The sequence below is a fragment of the Oryzias latipes genome, chromosome 10 (assembly GCF_002234675.1).
Source record: "Oryzias latipes chromosome 10, ASM223467v1".
NCBI lineage: Eukaryota > Metazoa > Chordata > Actinopteri > Beloniformes > Adrianichthyidae > Oryzias > Oryzias latipes.
In genome coordinates, this window is record NC_019868.2 from 28,012,602 (window position 1) to 28,030,947 (window position 18,346).

General features: G+C 42.7%; 1 protein-coding gene and 1 long non-coding RNA gene across 4 annotated transcripts in view; one reads left to right on the forward strand and one right to left on the reverse strand.

The window, feature by feature from the left end:
• LOC101172174 (complexin-1) overlaps nt 1–3,468 on the reverse strand; it is a 53,115-nt gene extending 49,647 nt beyond the window's left edge. Inside the window, exons 1-2 of one of the 2 annotated variants that reach the window (XM_004073605.4) lie at nt 3,115–3,468; nt 2,462–2,569 (exon numbers count right to left, since the gene is read on the reverse strand). In XM_004073605.4, coding sequence (XP_004073653.1) covers nt 2,462–2,492 — 31 coding nt within the window. In that variant the 5' untranslated portion in view covers nt 2,493–2,569; nt 3,115–3,468. Of the gene's footprint in view, nt 1–2,461; nt 2,570–2,731; nt 2,867–3,114 lie in introns of those variants that run through there. The other variant, XM_004073606.4, reaches the window with a different exon arrangement.
• Nucleotides 1–16,457, forward strand: part of LOC110015789 — a 154,217-nt gene extending 137,760 nt beyond the window's left edge. Inside the window, exons 4-5 of one of the 2 annotated variants that reach the window (XR_002291056.2) lie at nt 14,157–14,217; nt 16,031–16,457. This is a non-coding gene — a long non-coding RNA (uncharacterized LOC110015789). The other variant, XR_002291055.2, reaches the window with a different exon arrangement.
• Nucleotides 16,458–18,346: the final 1,889 nt, after the last annotated feature.

Here is an 18,346-nt window from a genome sequence, read left to right on the forward strand (position 1 = left end):
TTTTGCCAAAAAAATATATTTAATTGTTGTTTTTTATAAAATAAACAGCAATATTTTTTATCTTCAGAAGACAGTAGATTCATAAATAATCTCAACAAAACACTATCAATGAGATTTTAACTTCCTGAAATCAATGACACCACATTTTTTTTAAAAGGTAGTGAACATGGTGTCCGAATGGCTTTTAAAATCCAGGGCACTACGTAGTCCCACACTATATAGTTTTTAGTAGTTAGGGGTTAGGAACACAGCCTTAGATTTCAGCCGCTAATGCTTGTAGCTAAATGTGTAATAAAATAATTACAAATACTGTGTTTCTGAAAGCAAATGTTTTAGATTGATGGAATAAAATCAGATTTTCAAGACAGATTTTAAAAAGCTAGCTACTAACAACTAGCTAACTGTGAAGCCTCGTACTTTCACCTGTGTGCTACTTTTTTTTTGTTTTTTCCCTTAAATTTTTTCCTAATTAGTGTTTGTTTAAAACATTTCAGGAACAACTACAGTCATGACGACAGGAAACGCAGGTGTAGAATTACCAAACTAACATTAGCACCACACTGAAACTTTTGTATTTTTGTGCTAACAGTTAGCCTATGCTAAAGTAAACCCTTCAATTATGTATGATGCTAACTCACAACATACAATTTAATCTACAAGTCTGTTGAATTTAGGATCACCTTGAATGGAAAAAACACAGAAGAATAAGTGTTTAAATAATAAAAAATAAATTCAGACATAAAGGGGTTAAAATAGCCGCCTGTTAGCTAGCGGTTAGTTGTTGAATGCCAGAAACTGAGACTGTACTTGACCAAATTGTTTCTGTGGTTAGCTTTTATGTGCTGTTGGATGTAAATATTTAACTTGAAGGTCAAAGTGACACAAATCTGTAAAGACTCAAAAATGATCATTACAAAGAAGCATGAGTTGGTCAAATGCAACATTTATCCACTAATATAAAAACCTGTATTTCTTCTCACCATTTCATTTATCCATAATTAATCTGCAATGTTTGACCTTAAAATGAAAAAACGGTCAATCGTTGTGATTCATGAAGCAGAGCAGGCTTTGCTGCGCAGCTAAGACAGCCGGCCTGTCTGCGCAGAGAGCAGACAGAACACAAACGGGACCCCAGATTGGAGCAGATGGAGTGTGAGTTTCTCCTCAGAGCTCACAGAAGCAGCGTCCTAAGATAATAGCCCTCAGCTAATCCACTGCACACTGAAAACTCACTACCTCTTTAGAAGGAAATAAAAAATTCCTGCTCCCAAGAATGGAAAGACAAACTCCAGCGCTGCGTGTGAGGAGCTCGGCAAAAGCCGTCAGATTTATTTTCTGTAGAGTTCAGCGGTTTTGTCGTCTCTTTTTGGACGGGGAGCATTGCCGGAGTCTGACGGTGGGCACCTGCAGCTCCATTGACATGCTCGCCGCACACCGAAGCAACATGATGCTCACACAGCAGAGACTCCAATAAACAAACCAATCTGCACGTGTTAGCAAGTCAGGTCGCATCTTTGTCCTCTGACAAATCCTCGCAGCTGCTTTCATTCTAATATTAGCCCGTTCTGAAAGCTAGAAGCACTCAAATGTTTCGTTTCTGTTTTACTTTTGATGAGCAGTACTAAAAGAAACAGCTCAAAATGCAAACTCCTCCTTGGTGTTTCTTAATCGACGCATCCATTCAGAAATCCTTCCAAATCAAATCTGCAATGCAGCAGCCTCCGGAGAAACCCAGAGCAGGAATATTGACATTATTTTTTTAATCAAACCCTCTCACTCAAACCTCTTCAGATCAATAGGACTGATGCTTCTGTTTATCACGACTCACCGTCCCCTCTACGCTGGTTTTAAGGATGTCGTTCCACAGAAAAAAGATCAAATGTTTTTGTGTTTAAACAGCAAACTATGCCTTTTTAACCTTTATTTCAACATGAAAATTCACACAAAACAAGCTGATCCTCCTGTGAAATTCATGCAAACGCCCTGCAGATTGTTGTGTCAATTTCATCTATATGTCAGATGAAATGATCACTTTTCTTTTTTCTATCATTTCCATGCTGACTTTGTGTTTTTATCCTGATTGGGAGAACTGTGGCTCCAATCAGTCACTGGACGCTCTGATGAGGTCCCACTGTAAATGACAGAAATGTCATTTTCTGGACAAAAACAGGCTGGGTTAAGTGGTCCAACAGTTCAATAACCAGTTACAATTTATCTAAAACCCTCATCTTTCCAGGGACTGGCTGCAGCAATTAGTAAACCATTCACATGATTACATGCTGGAATGAAATTATAGATTAGACTCTGACTTGATTATCCCTCAGTGCACGAGCTGCTGCGCAATTCAGGCGCACATCGATGCGCCAAACCAGCTGCAGATGAGCAGAAAGGCGCAGAAATCCATACAGGAAAAGTGACAGAGCATCTCCGCAGAAAGGGACGGGTGCTGAACGGGACTTACCCCCCAACGCTTGTTTCATAACGAAATTCATGCTGATGGCTTTTAATTCCCGTCGTCCCTCAGCAGGTCAATGTCACATTCAATAGTAGAATTCCTCTTTAGGCGGATCTAGAGGAGAAGAAGCGGGAAAAACACTGATGAGTTGATGAGAAGGAGAAATCTCAGTGAATGTTTTGGCGCGGGAACATTTGTTTCCGGTTGGTTTCTCCAGCGCGCGAACACAGAAGGACACCAAGGTCAGCGGTTCAAGACGGAGGAAAAGCTCCGAACCTGTCGATGCTTCACTCCAGACCCAACCGGCGACGGCGTCTGTGGAAACCGAGCAGAGAGGTGTTTGGTTCGGAGCGTGTCGCGCGTGTGACAGTTGCGCGCGCGGGATGAGTTTCCAGAGGATCCCCGCGCGCGGAGCCCCTCCTGCGCGCTCCTCCTGATCATGTGATAAAACTTTCCGTCTTCCATTGAAGGGACTCCGGTCACAGCCATCCCATTCCAGCGTGGAGGAGCTCCCCGCACGTTACCGAACCGCGCGTGATTGCGGGGCTACGTTTAATTCGCGCGCGACCCTTCCCGAGCGAAGCGACGCTGGATTTTTCAGCACCTCCGCGGGTGGACAGCTCCGCGGAGCGCCGGGCTGCGCCGAGGCGCGGATTTACCTCCGTCCTCCGGGGTGGGGAGGCGGGCAGGCGGTGGGTCCTCCTCACGCACCAACGCGGGTCCAGCGGCGGGGCTTCGGCTGCAGCAGCGGGGGCTAATAGCGTCTCGTTCCTGGCATCTCCGGCTCCGGGGGCTCGAGAAAAGACGTCCTTGGTTCACCCTCCTGCTTTCCGCCTTGTCTTCCTGCACGGGGAGGGAGGGGGAGGAGGAGAAGTATGGTGGTGGGGGGTGGGGGTGCTGTGAGCTCTGTGGAGGGGAGGAGATCACATGGGGAGGATAGAGGGAGAAACGTCCCGCGAACGTCCTCCTGACCGAGAGACGGAGATCAATTATTTACACACACACACGTGCGCGCGCACGCACATCAGAGCAGAATGGAGGCTACAGAAATATGAGTGGGGGGCTGCAGCTCCTCCTCTGCTGCTATCAGAGCAAAATCACACCATGTTCCCGTTATGAGTGGAGATTCCTCTGCAGCCAGGGGTGCGCATGCTCTCTGGGAGGGCCACAGGCGTCAGAGGAGCCTCCTTCTGCTCCAGAACTTCACAAGAAGAGGGAGGGAAAAATGTGCTTTAAAGAGCCCTGAAAATGTAGTTTTCAGGAAAATGATGATTTTTAACGGCAGGATTCTGTTTTTCAGAGCTTTGAAGGTTGTCTCTGCTCAAATCTAAACACTCATTGCACCTGAGAATATTTAAACCTAATTACAGTTATATTAGAATTACATTAGAGTTACCATATTTCTTGCAAAAAAACAGAAATAAAAGGATTCAACTTTTTCTATATCTTCAGAAGAATTCTGTGACTTCATGTCAAAAAAGTCAAATGGAGGACAGGAAACCACGCCCGCTTCTCCAGATGTTGTGTTAAAAAAGGCGGTGACATTGTCTTTTAGATTCTGAAGGAGGAACTTATAGCCTTAAGTGGGATGACCACAATGACTAAACTTTACTCCGCCCACCCGAATCAACATGTAGAAAATTGCGTTTATACAGAATAAAAAGATGACGAGGAAGTTTGGAGTGAGAGAGAAGAATGTTGGAGTTGTGCAGGAGACGTATGGCAGCTGGACGACAGTGGTGAGATGTGTTGTTGTGACAGAGGAGTGCGTTGTGCTGGTCTGTTATCTGCAACGTTGATTATGTGGATCGTTGGCTGCGTGGATCATTGATAATGTGGATTGCTGCTTATCCGGATCGTTCTTTATGTGGATCGTGGCTTGTGTAGATTGTTGGTTGTGTGGATCGTTGCTTATCTAGATCGTTGCCTGTGTGGATTAGGGTTGTGCCGATGGACTGACATCACGATGGAGAGACACCGTCGTGATGCCACGCCCCCGCCACGCTGTGAATCGACACCATAAGCCGCAGTTATATCTTGATCGGATCAATATTCGAATTAGAATTCAACCGCGCACATAAGCCCAGAAAAACCTTTTGTATTATAACAAACGTTCTCATGGGTCACACTTTCGGTGGGAATAAATCATTTGCAGGTGCGCAGTAGTGTTTGAAATACCGGAAGAGGAAATGAGTTCCGCTGAGAGGCTACATAGATATCTGGCAGCTTGGTAAAATACGAGATGATCTTCTAAACGTGCTTTTATTTATGTTACGGTTATCATGAAGCGCCTGTTCGCTCATTATTTTAATTTTAATCCGTGCGGTCAGTGCTTTTTTTGTGGCAAAACGGAGCCGGAAGAAGCCATGACTTTTAGCCTTTGATGAACATAAAATCCACGCAGGAAACGCTGCAATCTGCATCTTGGCTGAATGTAAATATGTGGGAATAACGGCAGCCTTTATTTTGTTGGGACAACAACAACAACTGGAAACACAATTCCACCTGATTGTTTGAACAGTTTCTAAGGACTGAGTGACATTTCTGCTTTGAACAGCTCACACACCGCTGTTGTGTGAGCCGGTGGTCCGAGCTCTGTCCGGAGACGCACTTTTACCGGAAGACCAGGTTCTCCTGAGTTCGGTAGCTCGTTCACCTAGAGCTGTGGGACGGATCACAGTCCAAAGTCTCCCACACATACCGCATATGTAACAAATCATCCTGCATTCCCCTCAAACACAAAGTCTGTCTGCTCTGCTCAGAGACACGGTCACTCGGTCCACCGGTCTACTTGACTAATCAAGTGCAGGAGCGGACTACTTCTTTTCTATTTTGTTTGTTATTTTTTTTGTTAAAGTTACTTCCCTCAGTTTATACTGGATGATCGCGGATGAGTCATTAGTTGGGAAAAAAAAGTAATAAAGAAAAATAACCAATTATAATTTTATAATAACGAAAAATTAAAAAATACCCCCCCCCCTCCGATTATATCATCGTCCACCCCTTTGTTTTACTGTAAACATCATCAACTGCCAATTTAATGGACATCTCCCAACCCTATTGTGCATCGTTAAATGTGTAGATCCTTGGTTGTGTGGATTGTTGGTTGTGTGCAGTGTTGGTTGTGGATCATTGGTTTTGGATTGTTGGATGTGTAGATCGTTGGTTGTGTAGATCTTTGGTTGTGTGGATTGTTGGTTGTGGATCATTGGTTGTGGATCATTGGTTTTAGATCGTTGGTTGTGTAGATCTTTGGTTGTGTAGATCGTTGGTTGTGGATTGTTGGTTTTGGATTGTTGGTTGTGTGGATCGTTGGTTGTGTAGATCGTTGGTTGTGGATTGTTGGTTTTGGATCGTTGGTTGTGTGGATCGTTGGTTGTGGATCATTGGTTGTGGATCATTGGTTTTAGATTGTTGGTTGTGTGGATCCTTGGTTGTGTAGATCGTTGGTTGTGGATTGTTGGTTTTGGATTGTTGGTTGTGTGGATCGTTGGTTGTGTAGATCGTTGGTTGTGGATTGTTGGTTTTGGATCGTTGGTTGTGTGGATCGTTGGTTGTGTGAATCGTTGGTTGTGGATTGTTGGTTTTGGATCGTTGGTTGTGTGGATTGTTGGTTATCCAGATAGTATTGGGATTTGTCGATTGTTCATTATGCAGACCGCCGGTTATGCGTATAATTGGTTATGGAGTTCTTACGTAATCCAGATCGTTTGTTCTGAGTGGCGTTCGTTACTTGGGGCATCACAGTAGTTCAGGACAGAAATCATTCAGGATCGGATCACTGCTTATTATTTTTTTTTTTTATTTCTAAAGTCTGAAAGTCTAAAATCTGTCCAAAATGTTTTTCACCAGGCTGTAGATCCTCTGTTCTGATGGGAATCCTTTTGCTTTTCAGTAATCAAAAACATGTTAAGAATAAAGGAAGAAATCTCTGGTTTTTCTTTCAAGTTCCTTTTTGCAGGAACTTTCTGATAGCAGCTTTCTTGCATACTATTTCAGTTCTTTGTGTCTTTGTTCTCTTCCAAAGGACAACCATGTCCAGTTATGACTGAAGTTCTTCTTGATTCATTGATGGTTTTGTGGAGACAGAACAAGCAAACATCTGTTATTTTTGACAGATCCACAGATTCAACCACCAACATCTGGTCAAATCACTATTCCCCTAATCATGATGTCTAAGTTCTAATGCAGAATTCATTTAGACAGTTTCATATGAAATCCTATAACCCAGGGGTCCCCAAATCCAGGCCTCGAGGGCCGGTGTCCTGCTGGTTTTCCAGAAACCCTGCTGCATCTGCTGCTGATTACGTGGATCGGGTGTGTTTAGCCAATGAGGAGCTGCAATGTCAGGTTGGGCTTACGGCCCGCCCACAACTCAGAAGTGAATTTCTAATGAACTCCTGCTGCTCTGCAGAAACTATGTCCTAGACAATGACACAGTTTTCGGAGTTTGGCTAAAAATGGGATCATCGTAATTAAAAGACCACTGGGAACACTTTGAAAATAGACCAGAGTCCGTCTTTAAAAACATTGTTTGGTCAAAAAGGTGTTTGTTCTACATGTTAGCGTTTTTAATCGTTTTGTTAAGATTTTTTTCATTTTTCTGCTGCAAGAAATGTAGAAATCAGTTCTACTAAAAATATTATTTTAGTGCTTAGATTATTAAAGCTTTTTCTATTTAGCTATTTTAGCTCTTGTTGTTAGCACCTGTGTTTTTATACAGCAGCATTTGCAGACATTTTATTATATTATATATATTTGCTCTCTTCCTCTTTGACCTCAGCTGGACTGTGCGATGACGGTTACACCTTTCAGCTTTTCTTCACACATTTAGACAGAATTGGTTTTTCTTCAGTGGTCCTCCTCCTCTCATGTCTTCTCCTGTAGTTTTCTTGTAGTTTGGAGTTGCTGTTGCTGCGTTTGTCCTGATTGCTCTTGTGGTTCGGCGGCGCTGATTGCTCACAGCTGCGTTTGAGCCTCAGTCCGCCCAGAATCAGGTTATTTTCCAGGACAAAAGCGGGGAAATGACACAGAGCTGCTGAAGACACGACCATCAAAGTTGTTCTGATTTTTAGATGAAATGGGGAAAATTGCCTCATTGTGTTGAGGAACATGGCATCATGTCTGTTTCTATAATCAACTTTTGTTCTTTCAGTCAAACCTGTCCACCTATGTTAGTAATTCACAGCAGATCCAGAAGTTCCTTATTTTGTCCTCAGGGACAAAAGGACACCAACCTCAGCTTCTACAGGACCTGTTTGTGGTGTTTTAGCTCCTCCAGATGTTTCTGAGTGGGAATGCTTTTCCTTGGACTAAACAAGGATCTTCAGGATATTTGGTTCTTTAGGTCAAGGATCTCTGCAGACCATGAATTTCTTTTTATGTTCCTCCCTGGTGAAGGAATGAAAAGTTCATGGAGAACTTCTCACAAACTGCAGCATGTGAACATTTTTTACCACAGCCTCCGACATCTTCATTAGTTCCTCTGCTGCTGCAAAGAAACAACGTTTCACAATCGCATCCAGAGGGACTCAGCTTTATGCTGTTCCTCTCATCCACAAGCAGACACCCCCCCCCCCCCAACAGCCCGGTTTTGCCCCCGGGGGTTGAGCGTGGGGTGTGGGCGGTGTTAATTAGAAATGCATCTGCATTGCATAATTGCAGGAGAACAGTTTGAAGCTGGGGGAGTCTGCGTGAACGTTGGCTGCTCTGTGACGCAGAGGCAGCTTCCAGCACGTACTCCTATAGAGCGAGGAGACGGAATGAAACGACGCTCCACCGCATCAGATCCTCACATCCGTGACGTTTGCATCATCTGGTTTGGCTGCGGCTACAGTGAGATGAAGCTGTGCCATCGGGCAGCTCTAAGGATGATATTAACCCATCTCTGATGCTATTGATCCCAATCATTGACTGTAATTTTTGACAATATTTCACACTCGCACTCACTCGTTTGAATAAAAAAAATCCTAAAGATTTTCATTTGAAAGCTAAACAATGAAACTGTTGCTGAAGAGAAGCGAAATGATCCTTTATTTGACCCTTTAACCCCGGCGCTTTAGCTCTAGTGCTTACATTCTATCCACTAGCGTTAACTATTTACACAATTAACATAATTCCAGTGGATTCTGAAGCAGAGAAGAGCAGCTTTGCGCTGATATGCGACACTTTTCAGTAGTAAGGTGTTACGCAATCATCTTAAAGAGTCTACATCATGCAAAATCAACTAACTGAGCTTTTTAGTGTATTATAGTGTTAATTCCTCACAAAACAATCCCAAAGTGGGATTTTGATTCATTCACGCAATTTTCAGTATTCAGTTCAATTTTTATTTATTGCAACAATAGTTTTTTCAATGGGCTTCATACCGGCAATTGTATAAGAACATAAAATAAAGTTCATAAAATTCAACTGTTAATTGTTAAACTAAACTACACAGACTGAGCTAAACTGGGCATCCCTACCCTCAAGACCCTCTTCCTTCCTCTAAAAACCTGCTGTCTGAGCACCAGCCCCTCCCAATCCACAAAAACGAGCGGGTTCTCTAGTTGTGACATCACAAAGTGAGGAACAGCCCCTTTCAGGAAGACTCTGCGCTGCCAGCCCCGCCCCCAGGCTAACACACACGCACACTTTCTCTGTGGAGCTTGCGGTGATCGGCTAACTGCTTTCATTTTCAGTGCACAGAATGCACATCCATCTTCGCAAAAGTTCGGTTGCTGCAGACACGCTGCCCAGGCAGACTCTAGGTTGACGTCATGACATGGGCGGCACCCAGGAGGAGTGAAAGGCGGAGCCTCGGAGATCGAGTCGTCTTACTTCTACATAGGAAAATTAGCTGTAAGTATAACTCCCATTTCATTAAAAATGTGTTCTTCGGTGTGTCAAAGAGTAATTTTGTTTACTCTGAAAGGCTTAAGAAAAGCAGGATATCGACCCAGCTGATTGAGTCACGGTACGTCGAGTGTGTTATTTTGGTGTTGCTGGTCGTTCCTGCAGGGTGAAGATCCATTTTCCGACCAATCACAAACTCAGACAAACACATCCAAGAGTGCGAGCTGACGGAATTATGGCAGCTGTCTGACAGTCTAACGTACTTTAGGATCTGTGAATTTCTCTTCCATTTCTTCCACTTCCTCCAAACTAAACTCGTTTGCTTCCATCTTCACTGATGGTATCTTAGCAACCATTGATTCCTGTGCGACTCTAGTTTTCCAAATGCCCTATAAATGACAGCTTTAAACATAGAAGATCTCTGATCTGCAGGAGTTTCAGGCAGATTTGAGTGAAACTGTGGAAAGTCATCAGACTGAACCGGAATGAAGCCGGAATGAGTTCAAACTTCCTTTGAAAGACACAAGCAGCAGCAGCAGCAGCAGCAGCCGGGATGGAATTACTGTGAGAACAGTCAGAATGTGGGAGTGGGTGGTGGTGATGGTCAGAAATCCACCGGGAACAGGTGGGTGTTGGAATATGAAGTCAGTGCAGTCCAGGATTTTACCAAAAAGGATATGAAGCTTTTCTGAAAGTGCAGCCACAGGAACTGCAGATTTTCTTCAACCATCAGATTATAAAGAACGTCTCACTTTCAGCTCTCTATTTAACCAAACTTTGAATTTTGAGTCTCATCTGTCTTTAAAAAGCTTCTTTATAGATCAGTTTGGGAATTTAATTTTAATATTTTACTGTTTTGTTTTTTTATTCTCTCTTCAGCACCAAAACTCTTTGTTAAACTCAACTGCTGACTTATTTATTATTTAGTTTTCTGTGTAGATTATTTTCTATAACTCTCTCAAAATTCCCTCTGCATTAGTCAATAAACTCAAATAAATCACGAATTCTAAGGAGGAAAAGTTCATATTATGGTCTGTTGGCGCGTTGGTCTCTTGTATCAACATGGGATGGTGGATTTTCTGTGACTGAGGTTCATTCAAATCATCCTGAGAATTTCTAACACAAATAAAAGGACAGATATTCATTTAAAATGACTTTTGTGAATAAATTCACTTTATACTTTATGCCCATGAGAGCAAAAAAGTATTTTACAGTCACTGATCCTGCACATTTTACTATCTGAAAGTAAGACGACTTGATCTCTGAGGCTCCGCCTTTTGCTCTGTGTGGGTGCCGCCCATTTCATGACGTCATCCTATAGTTGGCCTCGGTAGCGTGTCTGTGTTTCACCCACCAAAACAAACAGCATCCTAAGTTTTCAAGAATGGATGTGCATATTGTGGAGCCTCATCCTCTTGACCCAGAGTCACATCTGGAATTTGAAATGCTCATGGTGTGTGTTAGCCTGGGGGCGGTGCTAGGGGCGTGTCTTCACTCATTGGCCATCTCATAAAAAAGAACAATTATGTTTAATTCATCTTATATTATTTTTTTGCTAATCTCACACTTATAAATCCAAATTTTCAGATCATACCTCTTATATCTCTATCTTTGTCAATGAGGACAAACAATGTTCTTTTCCTATTAGTGTATTGCACTGCATTGTATTGGATTGTTGTGTTCAATAAAGTTTGTTAAAACAAAACAAACAAAAAAATGCACGAATTGAGCAAAATACTGCTCGGTGGGGTTTTTCGTGAGGAATTAACCCTATAATACACTCAAAAGCTTAAAAAAAGAAAAAACGTTGATTTTGTGTGATCTAGACCCTTTAAAGCACTATTGTAACAGAAAATACGGATTTGGTCAATAACTAAAGCTCAGCTCAATACTTTGTAATGTAACTGAGATGATTGAGTTTTGAAGTTTGTTTTTTAAGTCATTTCTGGTGTTTTCTCTCTGTCAGTCACACCAGGCTTGAGTTATCTACATTTGTCTCACTGTGACGAGTCCTCAGTGTATTCAAGTCTCTGGTTTTCTGTTCTTCGTTGTCACGTCGTCTGCTCAGTAATTTTTTTATGTTCAGGTTTATTGACAGAGTTTCTGCCTCCAAGCCTGCATTTCTCCTGCATTTGGGGTCCTGACAGTCACCCTGGTTGTCAGAGCTCACAGGTTTCCTGTACATCCTCACTTGGTTTGCACTGTGGCTCATATTTCGGTCCAGAGCTGGGATGTTTATGCAACACAGGTTATGCAAACATTAGACAATAAACTTATAGTTGTTTGTTTTTGTTTGTTTTATTATTCATCAGTATCATTTGTTTTGTAAATGATGTATCATCAATAAACTTAAGTTAAATTTTTTTTTAATTAAGTTTCTTTAGGGAAGAAAGTAGCTCAAATAATTAAAAAAAAAATGCAAGTTTGGTCTAAACGTACATTCAAACCGCCTCTTGGCGTTTCGAGCTTCCAAACTCTTGCATTCATGTGTAGCTACGCACGTTTTTGCGACCGTCTTCAGGATCTACGTACAAAACGCGCGGTCATTGAATTGCCGTTAGCAGTTAGACCGGATCAACCTTTGACCCTCAGGGACTGGGATTTGGCAGTGACGTATGGAATAGGTTTATATGGTGAACCCAGAAACTGGGATGAGCCTGATGAATCTAAATAAAGCTAAACCTGATGGTCATAAATATTTGCTATTACAAGGAAGCTAGCCATGAACCGTTTTGTGCCCAAATCGTGAGATTTGCACCTCTTTGACATTTCACGTCAAGCGCCTTTCAACTGTAGGTGGCGGACGTGCGATTGTAAGCAGTAGAAAAGCCAAACAAGAAGAAGAAGAAGAAGACCCTCCCTGCTTTTGCAATGTGAATACCATGGCCATGTTCTATTCCAGCGTGTTATGCAGAAGAATTCTTTTATTAATTTAGTTTTTGGTGAACTGTAATAATAAAAAGTTAAACCTTTAGGCGTTATTAAAAACAGGTTTCATTGAAGCAGAAATCTTGAATCTGTTTAGAGTTTTTCCAGTAAAAGTGTATTTTTCTCCTCCATAACTGTGTTTTCTCTCACTGATCAGTGAATTTGGCTGTACAGCATCACCTCCACATGCAGAAACGTGATTATTGTGGGTTCAGGACAGAACAGCAATATGTTCCAGGAAGCAGCAGAGATATTGCGTTTCTACACGACAGGAACACAACTTTTCCACGTTTCATCTTCAGGACTTGAATTGGATCTGAATCTGTGCCGCAGAAAACCAAATGTTATGATAAAAGTGTCTGCTTTTGACTGATATGGCATTAATCAACAGTAGTAAAAGGAGGATGTTGACAGATATTTGTGGAGTTATGGGATGAAAAGAGGAAAAGTGTTGTTGCCCTTCAGTGACTCTGAAGGTCCACCTCTGAGGGAACGAATGCACAGAACACCGGGGTTTCCTCACGCGAGTCTGGACAAACAGAAACACGACGGTTCACTTCATACAAACAGGGAATCAAGAGTGTATGGATCAGCACAGGAGGCAGGCAAAGACGGGACTTAAATACACACAGGTCAGACAAAACACAGGTGAGAAATACATGAACCCTTTAAAATAAAACAGGAAACAGAACCTCAAAACATGACAGAACAAAAATAGAAGCAAAGGCAAAGAAACCCAAACCGTGACATGATATGTACATACATAATACATGATACAAAAGAAAAGCTGCTCTGTAATCCAACACAGATACCATTTTGGACCCAAAGAAAGTCTCTCTGAGCAAAACAGATTTATTTTCACGTTTTGTAAAAGTTTGTAAAAGTACAGTTGGAGGTAGAGCGTTTAGCCACCAAGCCCCTGTTTTATGGAATAAACTCCCAGCTCATGTAAGAGAGGCCGACTCAGTTTCTACATTCAAAGTTAGACCGAAAACATTCCTCTTTGGACAGGCTTATTGTCAGATAGTATTCTGAGATTATTTAACTTAATGTTAATATGTTTAAATTAAACTTAATAACAATAACTATTTGTTGTTAGTAGACTGCTAGAAGTTGAAGCTGTGTAACTATGGTGCACTGGGGTTCTGTCCTCTTTTCTCATCTACTTCTCCCCTCCTTCTCTTCTCTATTCTTGATTATTATTCATCATTTAGTTCTCCTTGCCTCTGTTTGGTGCAGTGCAATTCATGTACTGTCCCTCTTTCCCCTCCTGGGGAGTGGGAGTGCTTCTAGATTCCAGTTGGCTCATCCGTGCTCCTGTACCTGACTGTCTACCTCGCCTCTGCTCCTGCTCCTACACCTGGCTCAAAAGTGACGTCTTGTCTCCGGCTCGACTCGCGCCCCCGGCCATCCCCCCAACTCCGTCTGGATGAAGCTCGTCTGCTGGACTTTAAATATGTAGTTGTAGAGTTAGATAAGTTAATTCTTCTCTAAGAGTTCTGGGAAATCGCCTGTCCGTCCTGGGGGAGGATCCCTCCTTCATGTGGGCACCCCTGATGTTTCTTCATTTTTTCCAGAATCCGGTTTTTTAGGAGTTTTTCTTTACCGCGAAGGGGGGTCTAAGGGCAGGGATGCCAGTATAGCATAGTCAGTTTGTTAGTTCAATTTAGTATTTTCTTATTGAATTTTATGTATTTATGATCCTTTTGATTTTATGTTTAACTTTTTCAGTTACCTATACGAAGCCCATCGAGACAACTGTTGTTGTGAATTTGGGCTATACAAATAAAATTGAATTGAAGTGTTTTATTCAAGACTTTGGTAAATAATCCCGTTTGTAGGAAGATTTCAGTACGTATTAAGAACAACACTTGATGAAGATGTGTTATAGGAGCCACGTCTGTAAGAGTGCTGACGGTGCTTCTTTGCTCTTCAACAGGTTCTGCTTAAACCTGTCCACAGACCACCAACTGTTCAAGAATGGAGCCAACTCAATGACAGTAAGGTATTTTTGTTTTTTTCGGTGGAATAACAGTAGCCACACGGCTGCTGGTTCAATTCCTGTTATTGCAGTAAAGCTTTAATCGAAACTGCCCTTACGGGTGGATACGGGCTGTCGGTGGCCGATGCACGAAATATTAAGGTCATAGACCCCCTCCAGTAGGGAATATGCTTTTTGTGGGAGTACTGCAGTTTGACTGGTCATAGTAAAAACTTAAATAACACGTGAGTGTGAGTAAGGGGCCAGTACTCACATCTTACTAATGACTAGAGTATGACTTAAGGACACCGTACGACACCGTCCCTTAGCCTTACAAACACTTTACGACACACTTACTACACGCACGACAAATTGAACGTTTCATTTTCCAGACGTTTCTTGAGGTGGCCGTACGATCCTCAAAAGAACTGCAAAACACACCTGCGCTCTCCTTAAGATGCAGTCGCTCCTCTACGAACATCCATGGACCTGGACAAGCCAAAGACCTGCAGCACCCGTACGGGTCAACCCCACGTAGGGGGTTCACGTGACTAAAGTTTGACATGTCCTCAGGACAGACACTGTAGTTGCGTTTGGTGAGTCAGATAAGGCAGCATGACCATTCCCACATTAGCGTGGATTGAGAAGCAGTGAAGAGAACTTTGAGGACTAAAAAGTCGAGAACATGCAGACCATGTCCACATCTGTCTGAAGGATTTGTTACACTTTTATAGTTAACCTGTTTGTCAGAGTTCATGCTTTAGATGAAACGTAATTGAATACTTATTGACCCCTCTGTCTTTAAATAAAAAAAGGAGCTTTTTGTTTCTCTTCTCAGGGACACGCGCTCTTAAATAAACGAAAAGCAACATAATCATGTGTCACCACTGAAAAAAGACTTTCTCTTGAGCTTCACACATGGCTGAAGCTCAGGGGCTGAGCAGCTGTTAAAAGGAACAGTAGCAGAGCTAAAAACAGCAAGGACAGACGAAAGGTCTAGATGTTTGACCTGAAAGCAGAACCTGCAGATATTTGACCTAAAAGCAGAAAGCAGTTCTCATTTCTCACCCAAGCAGGCGGCTGGTTTCACAGTGGTTGGACCTAAACAGAAGTTTAGTGATTCAGGACTTCAACACTGACTGAATGTTTGAGAACAACGACTTCTTGTTGAGGAGAGAAAAAGCTGTTGATGTACTGTGGAGCTCTAAAGCTAACGGACCGATTTTCCTTACGGAAAATCGGTCCGTCAGTGGAACCTGGGGCAGTGGAACCTGTTGGGTTAAGGTTTCTCTCAAACCCACAGAGGCTTTTTCCACCAACAAGCATTTGGGCCACCTCATAGTGGGTTCACGTCACATCAGGAGGACAACATTGGACTTCCAGACAAGAATGCACAATTTTATTTTTAATTTTTACTTTAACAACATCCTGAAATGACGTAACAAACCCGTAAACTACGATGTAAACCAATACATAAACTAAAGCGATATTCACACCTGACGCAATTCGCATGTCAAATTTTCAAAAGTGCGCCTCCCTTTTGGCGCGCTTCAGATTTGCTGCTCGATGCATGTCCAAAAAATGTGCTTGACGCCTCGATGCCCCAAATATTTGTGGGCGGAGCTACTGCTTAATGTTTGTATCTGTGTTTATCTCATTACAATGCATGGAAGAAAGGGAGGATGTTTAGAGATTAAAGCTCTACAAAAACATCGGTAATCATGTTTCCGTGTTGGGGTCATTCGGACCCAGCTGGGTCATTCAGACTGGAGGATGTTTTTATTATTGTCTTGATGAAAAAGATTTAAGCAGGCGCCCTCCCCATCCCGCAGCGGCTCTCTGACTGCCGGTCAGCCAGAAACCTTCGCCCATCAGTTGGCGGGACCGTCTCCGGCAACCTCACGGCACCAGCGGGTTAGAAAATAATGGACGGAAGTTCAGGACAGGAACCCTCGCATCCATCGGCCATATTGGATTTGTAGTCTACCCACTGATCAAGTCACTGAAAATTACACGTGCCTATAAAGGTCAGAGTTTTTGACTCCTGCTGCGACGTGTCTGACGCCCGAATCGCTGCGTTGCTCAAAAGGTGCTGCTGCCGGACTGACGCACCGTGACCAGCACTCGGACCGTGCCGCAGGACCTCAAAACACATTTTTACATCTTCTCCTTGGTTTGAAAAACTGACAACAAAATCGAAAGTGCTAGATTGAAAGAAATTAAAATAAGCCCCTTCAAAATAAAACTCGTCTTCTCTTCCTTTCAGTGTATCTCTTCTGTGGTCTCCACAGCAAATCAGCTTAATCTGAGGTCTGATTTGCACATTTGGCTTGGCAAAGATTGTACGCCCGATCCCCTTCGTGACACAAGCCTCTGAATTTATCCGGGCTTGGGACCGGCACAATGAGACCCGGGCTCGGACCCCGTCGTGGCTACATTATAAAATAAACAAATCAAGTTCTTCACTATTATATCAAAATAGAAATGTCTTTATAAAAAGAAAAAAACCACACCAATGAATTCGAGGTGCGTTTAAACAGGTACCAGCGGTATTTCCCCTTAACACCCTGCCCCCCCCGTGCAGCCGGCCCCCTCAGCTGTATGAACATCAAACCGCCTGACACAGAAGGAGGAGAAAATCCGTTAAACCAGGAAGGAGCCTGTGTCTGTTCTGAGCAGAAAAAGCAGCAGATTGATGGGTTTTCATTTTGGTTTCATTTAGTTTCAATAAAGAACTCCTCCACATTTAATGGTTATGCAGTTTCTCCCTATAAAAAGTCATTTCTTTTAATGATTTTATGCTAAAGACTTCAAAAACAGAATGTGAGCCACTTCCTGATGGATCACATTTCACCATGGCAACGCTGCTTAACAATGTCTACCAAAAAAAGTGTCAAATGCAAACTAAAGACATTTGTAAATATATCCTATTCAAATAAAAAACAGAAGAATTATAACAAATGAAAATATAGAATAACATGCATTTATGTGGTCACACCTTACTTCTCTGGAATAATGCATGTTTAATCGGAGGTGAGACAGAAAAAAGGCCTTTGAGCTGCAGATCCGTCAGTCAGGAGGGGGGCTGGGGGGCGGGGGGGGGGTCTTGCACATCAAAAAGCTTATGCCTGCCTGCAAAAAAAAAAAGTCAAATAAATCCCTTTATTACATCGAATTTCAGCGAGCTGCCGTCATTCTCCTCACACTCAAAGCCTCCCTACCCGTTTGAACTGGATTTAAAAGCAGGACGGGAGGGGGGGCAAAACCAAGGTGTGTGTGGGGGGGTACATCACAAACTAAAGCCCACCCCCAAGACCCCCGAATGTGTTGTCACGAGGGAAAAAGAAGGCAGTTTGTGCACAACTTCCAGAATGACCCTCAGCTTTAGATGAAGCCTCATTTATGGAGCTGCAGCAGTTGGAGTGAATACAAGCCACCTAGTGGTGACCTGGTGAAGTGATTTGGCTTCAGTTGCTTTTGTTTGACTTTGTGCCTGATTTTTATGAGAGATTTAATACTTAAAACATAGGGATTAAACCCCCCCAAACAGATGCTAAATATTTTCCATCTTATGTTTAAACCACTGACTGTATAAGAGAACTGGACTGAGTGACTCCTCCCCCCTGGTATTCCAAACAGGAAGGCAAAATCTTATAGAATTCTATAAAGAAATGAACAGCTGTTCTTCAGTAACTCTGTTGGTCAGAAAAAACATTTATTGATCTGATACCTTGACAGTTCTAAACTGACCTATCAGATGTCTCCACAAAAGTAGGTGGAGCCTGCTGGATTGACAGATTTCGTGTAGCTTGCTTTCAAGTGTGAGTGGCCTTCCAACAAGCTCATTCCTGTTTGATGAGACTGGTTGCCATAGAAACGTTGACTCAGACCGACTCGGACCATTCACTGGTTACGTACGTCATCTGGCTCCAACATGGTGGCGTATCGTATCGTATCCGTATCGTGAAAAAATGGCGACTGGATGAACTTTGTTCTATTGGAGACAGCAGTAAACCATTTTCATGGGTGACATCGCCTCCGCTCGGTCCAGTTCTCTTATACTGTCAATGGGATTTTTCTGGACGCTGGTTCCTTTCCTCTTGCCACTTGTGGGACCTGATCCATGTTGCCATGGTGCATCTCCAAAG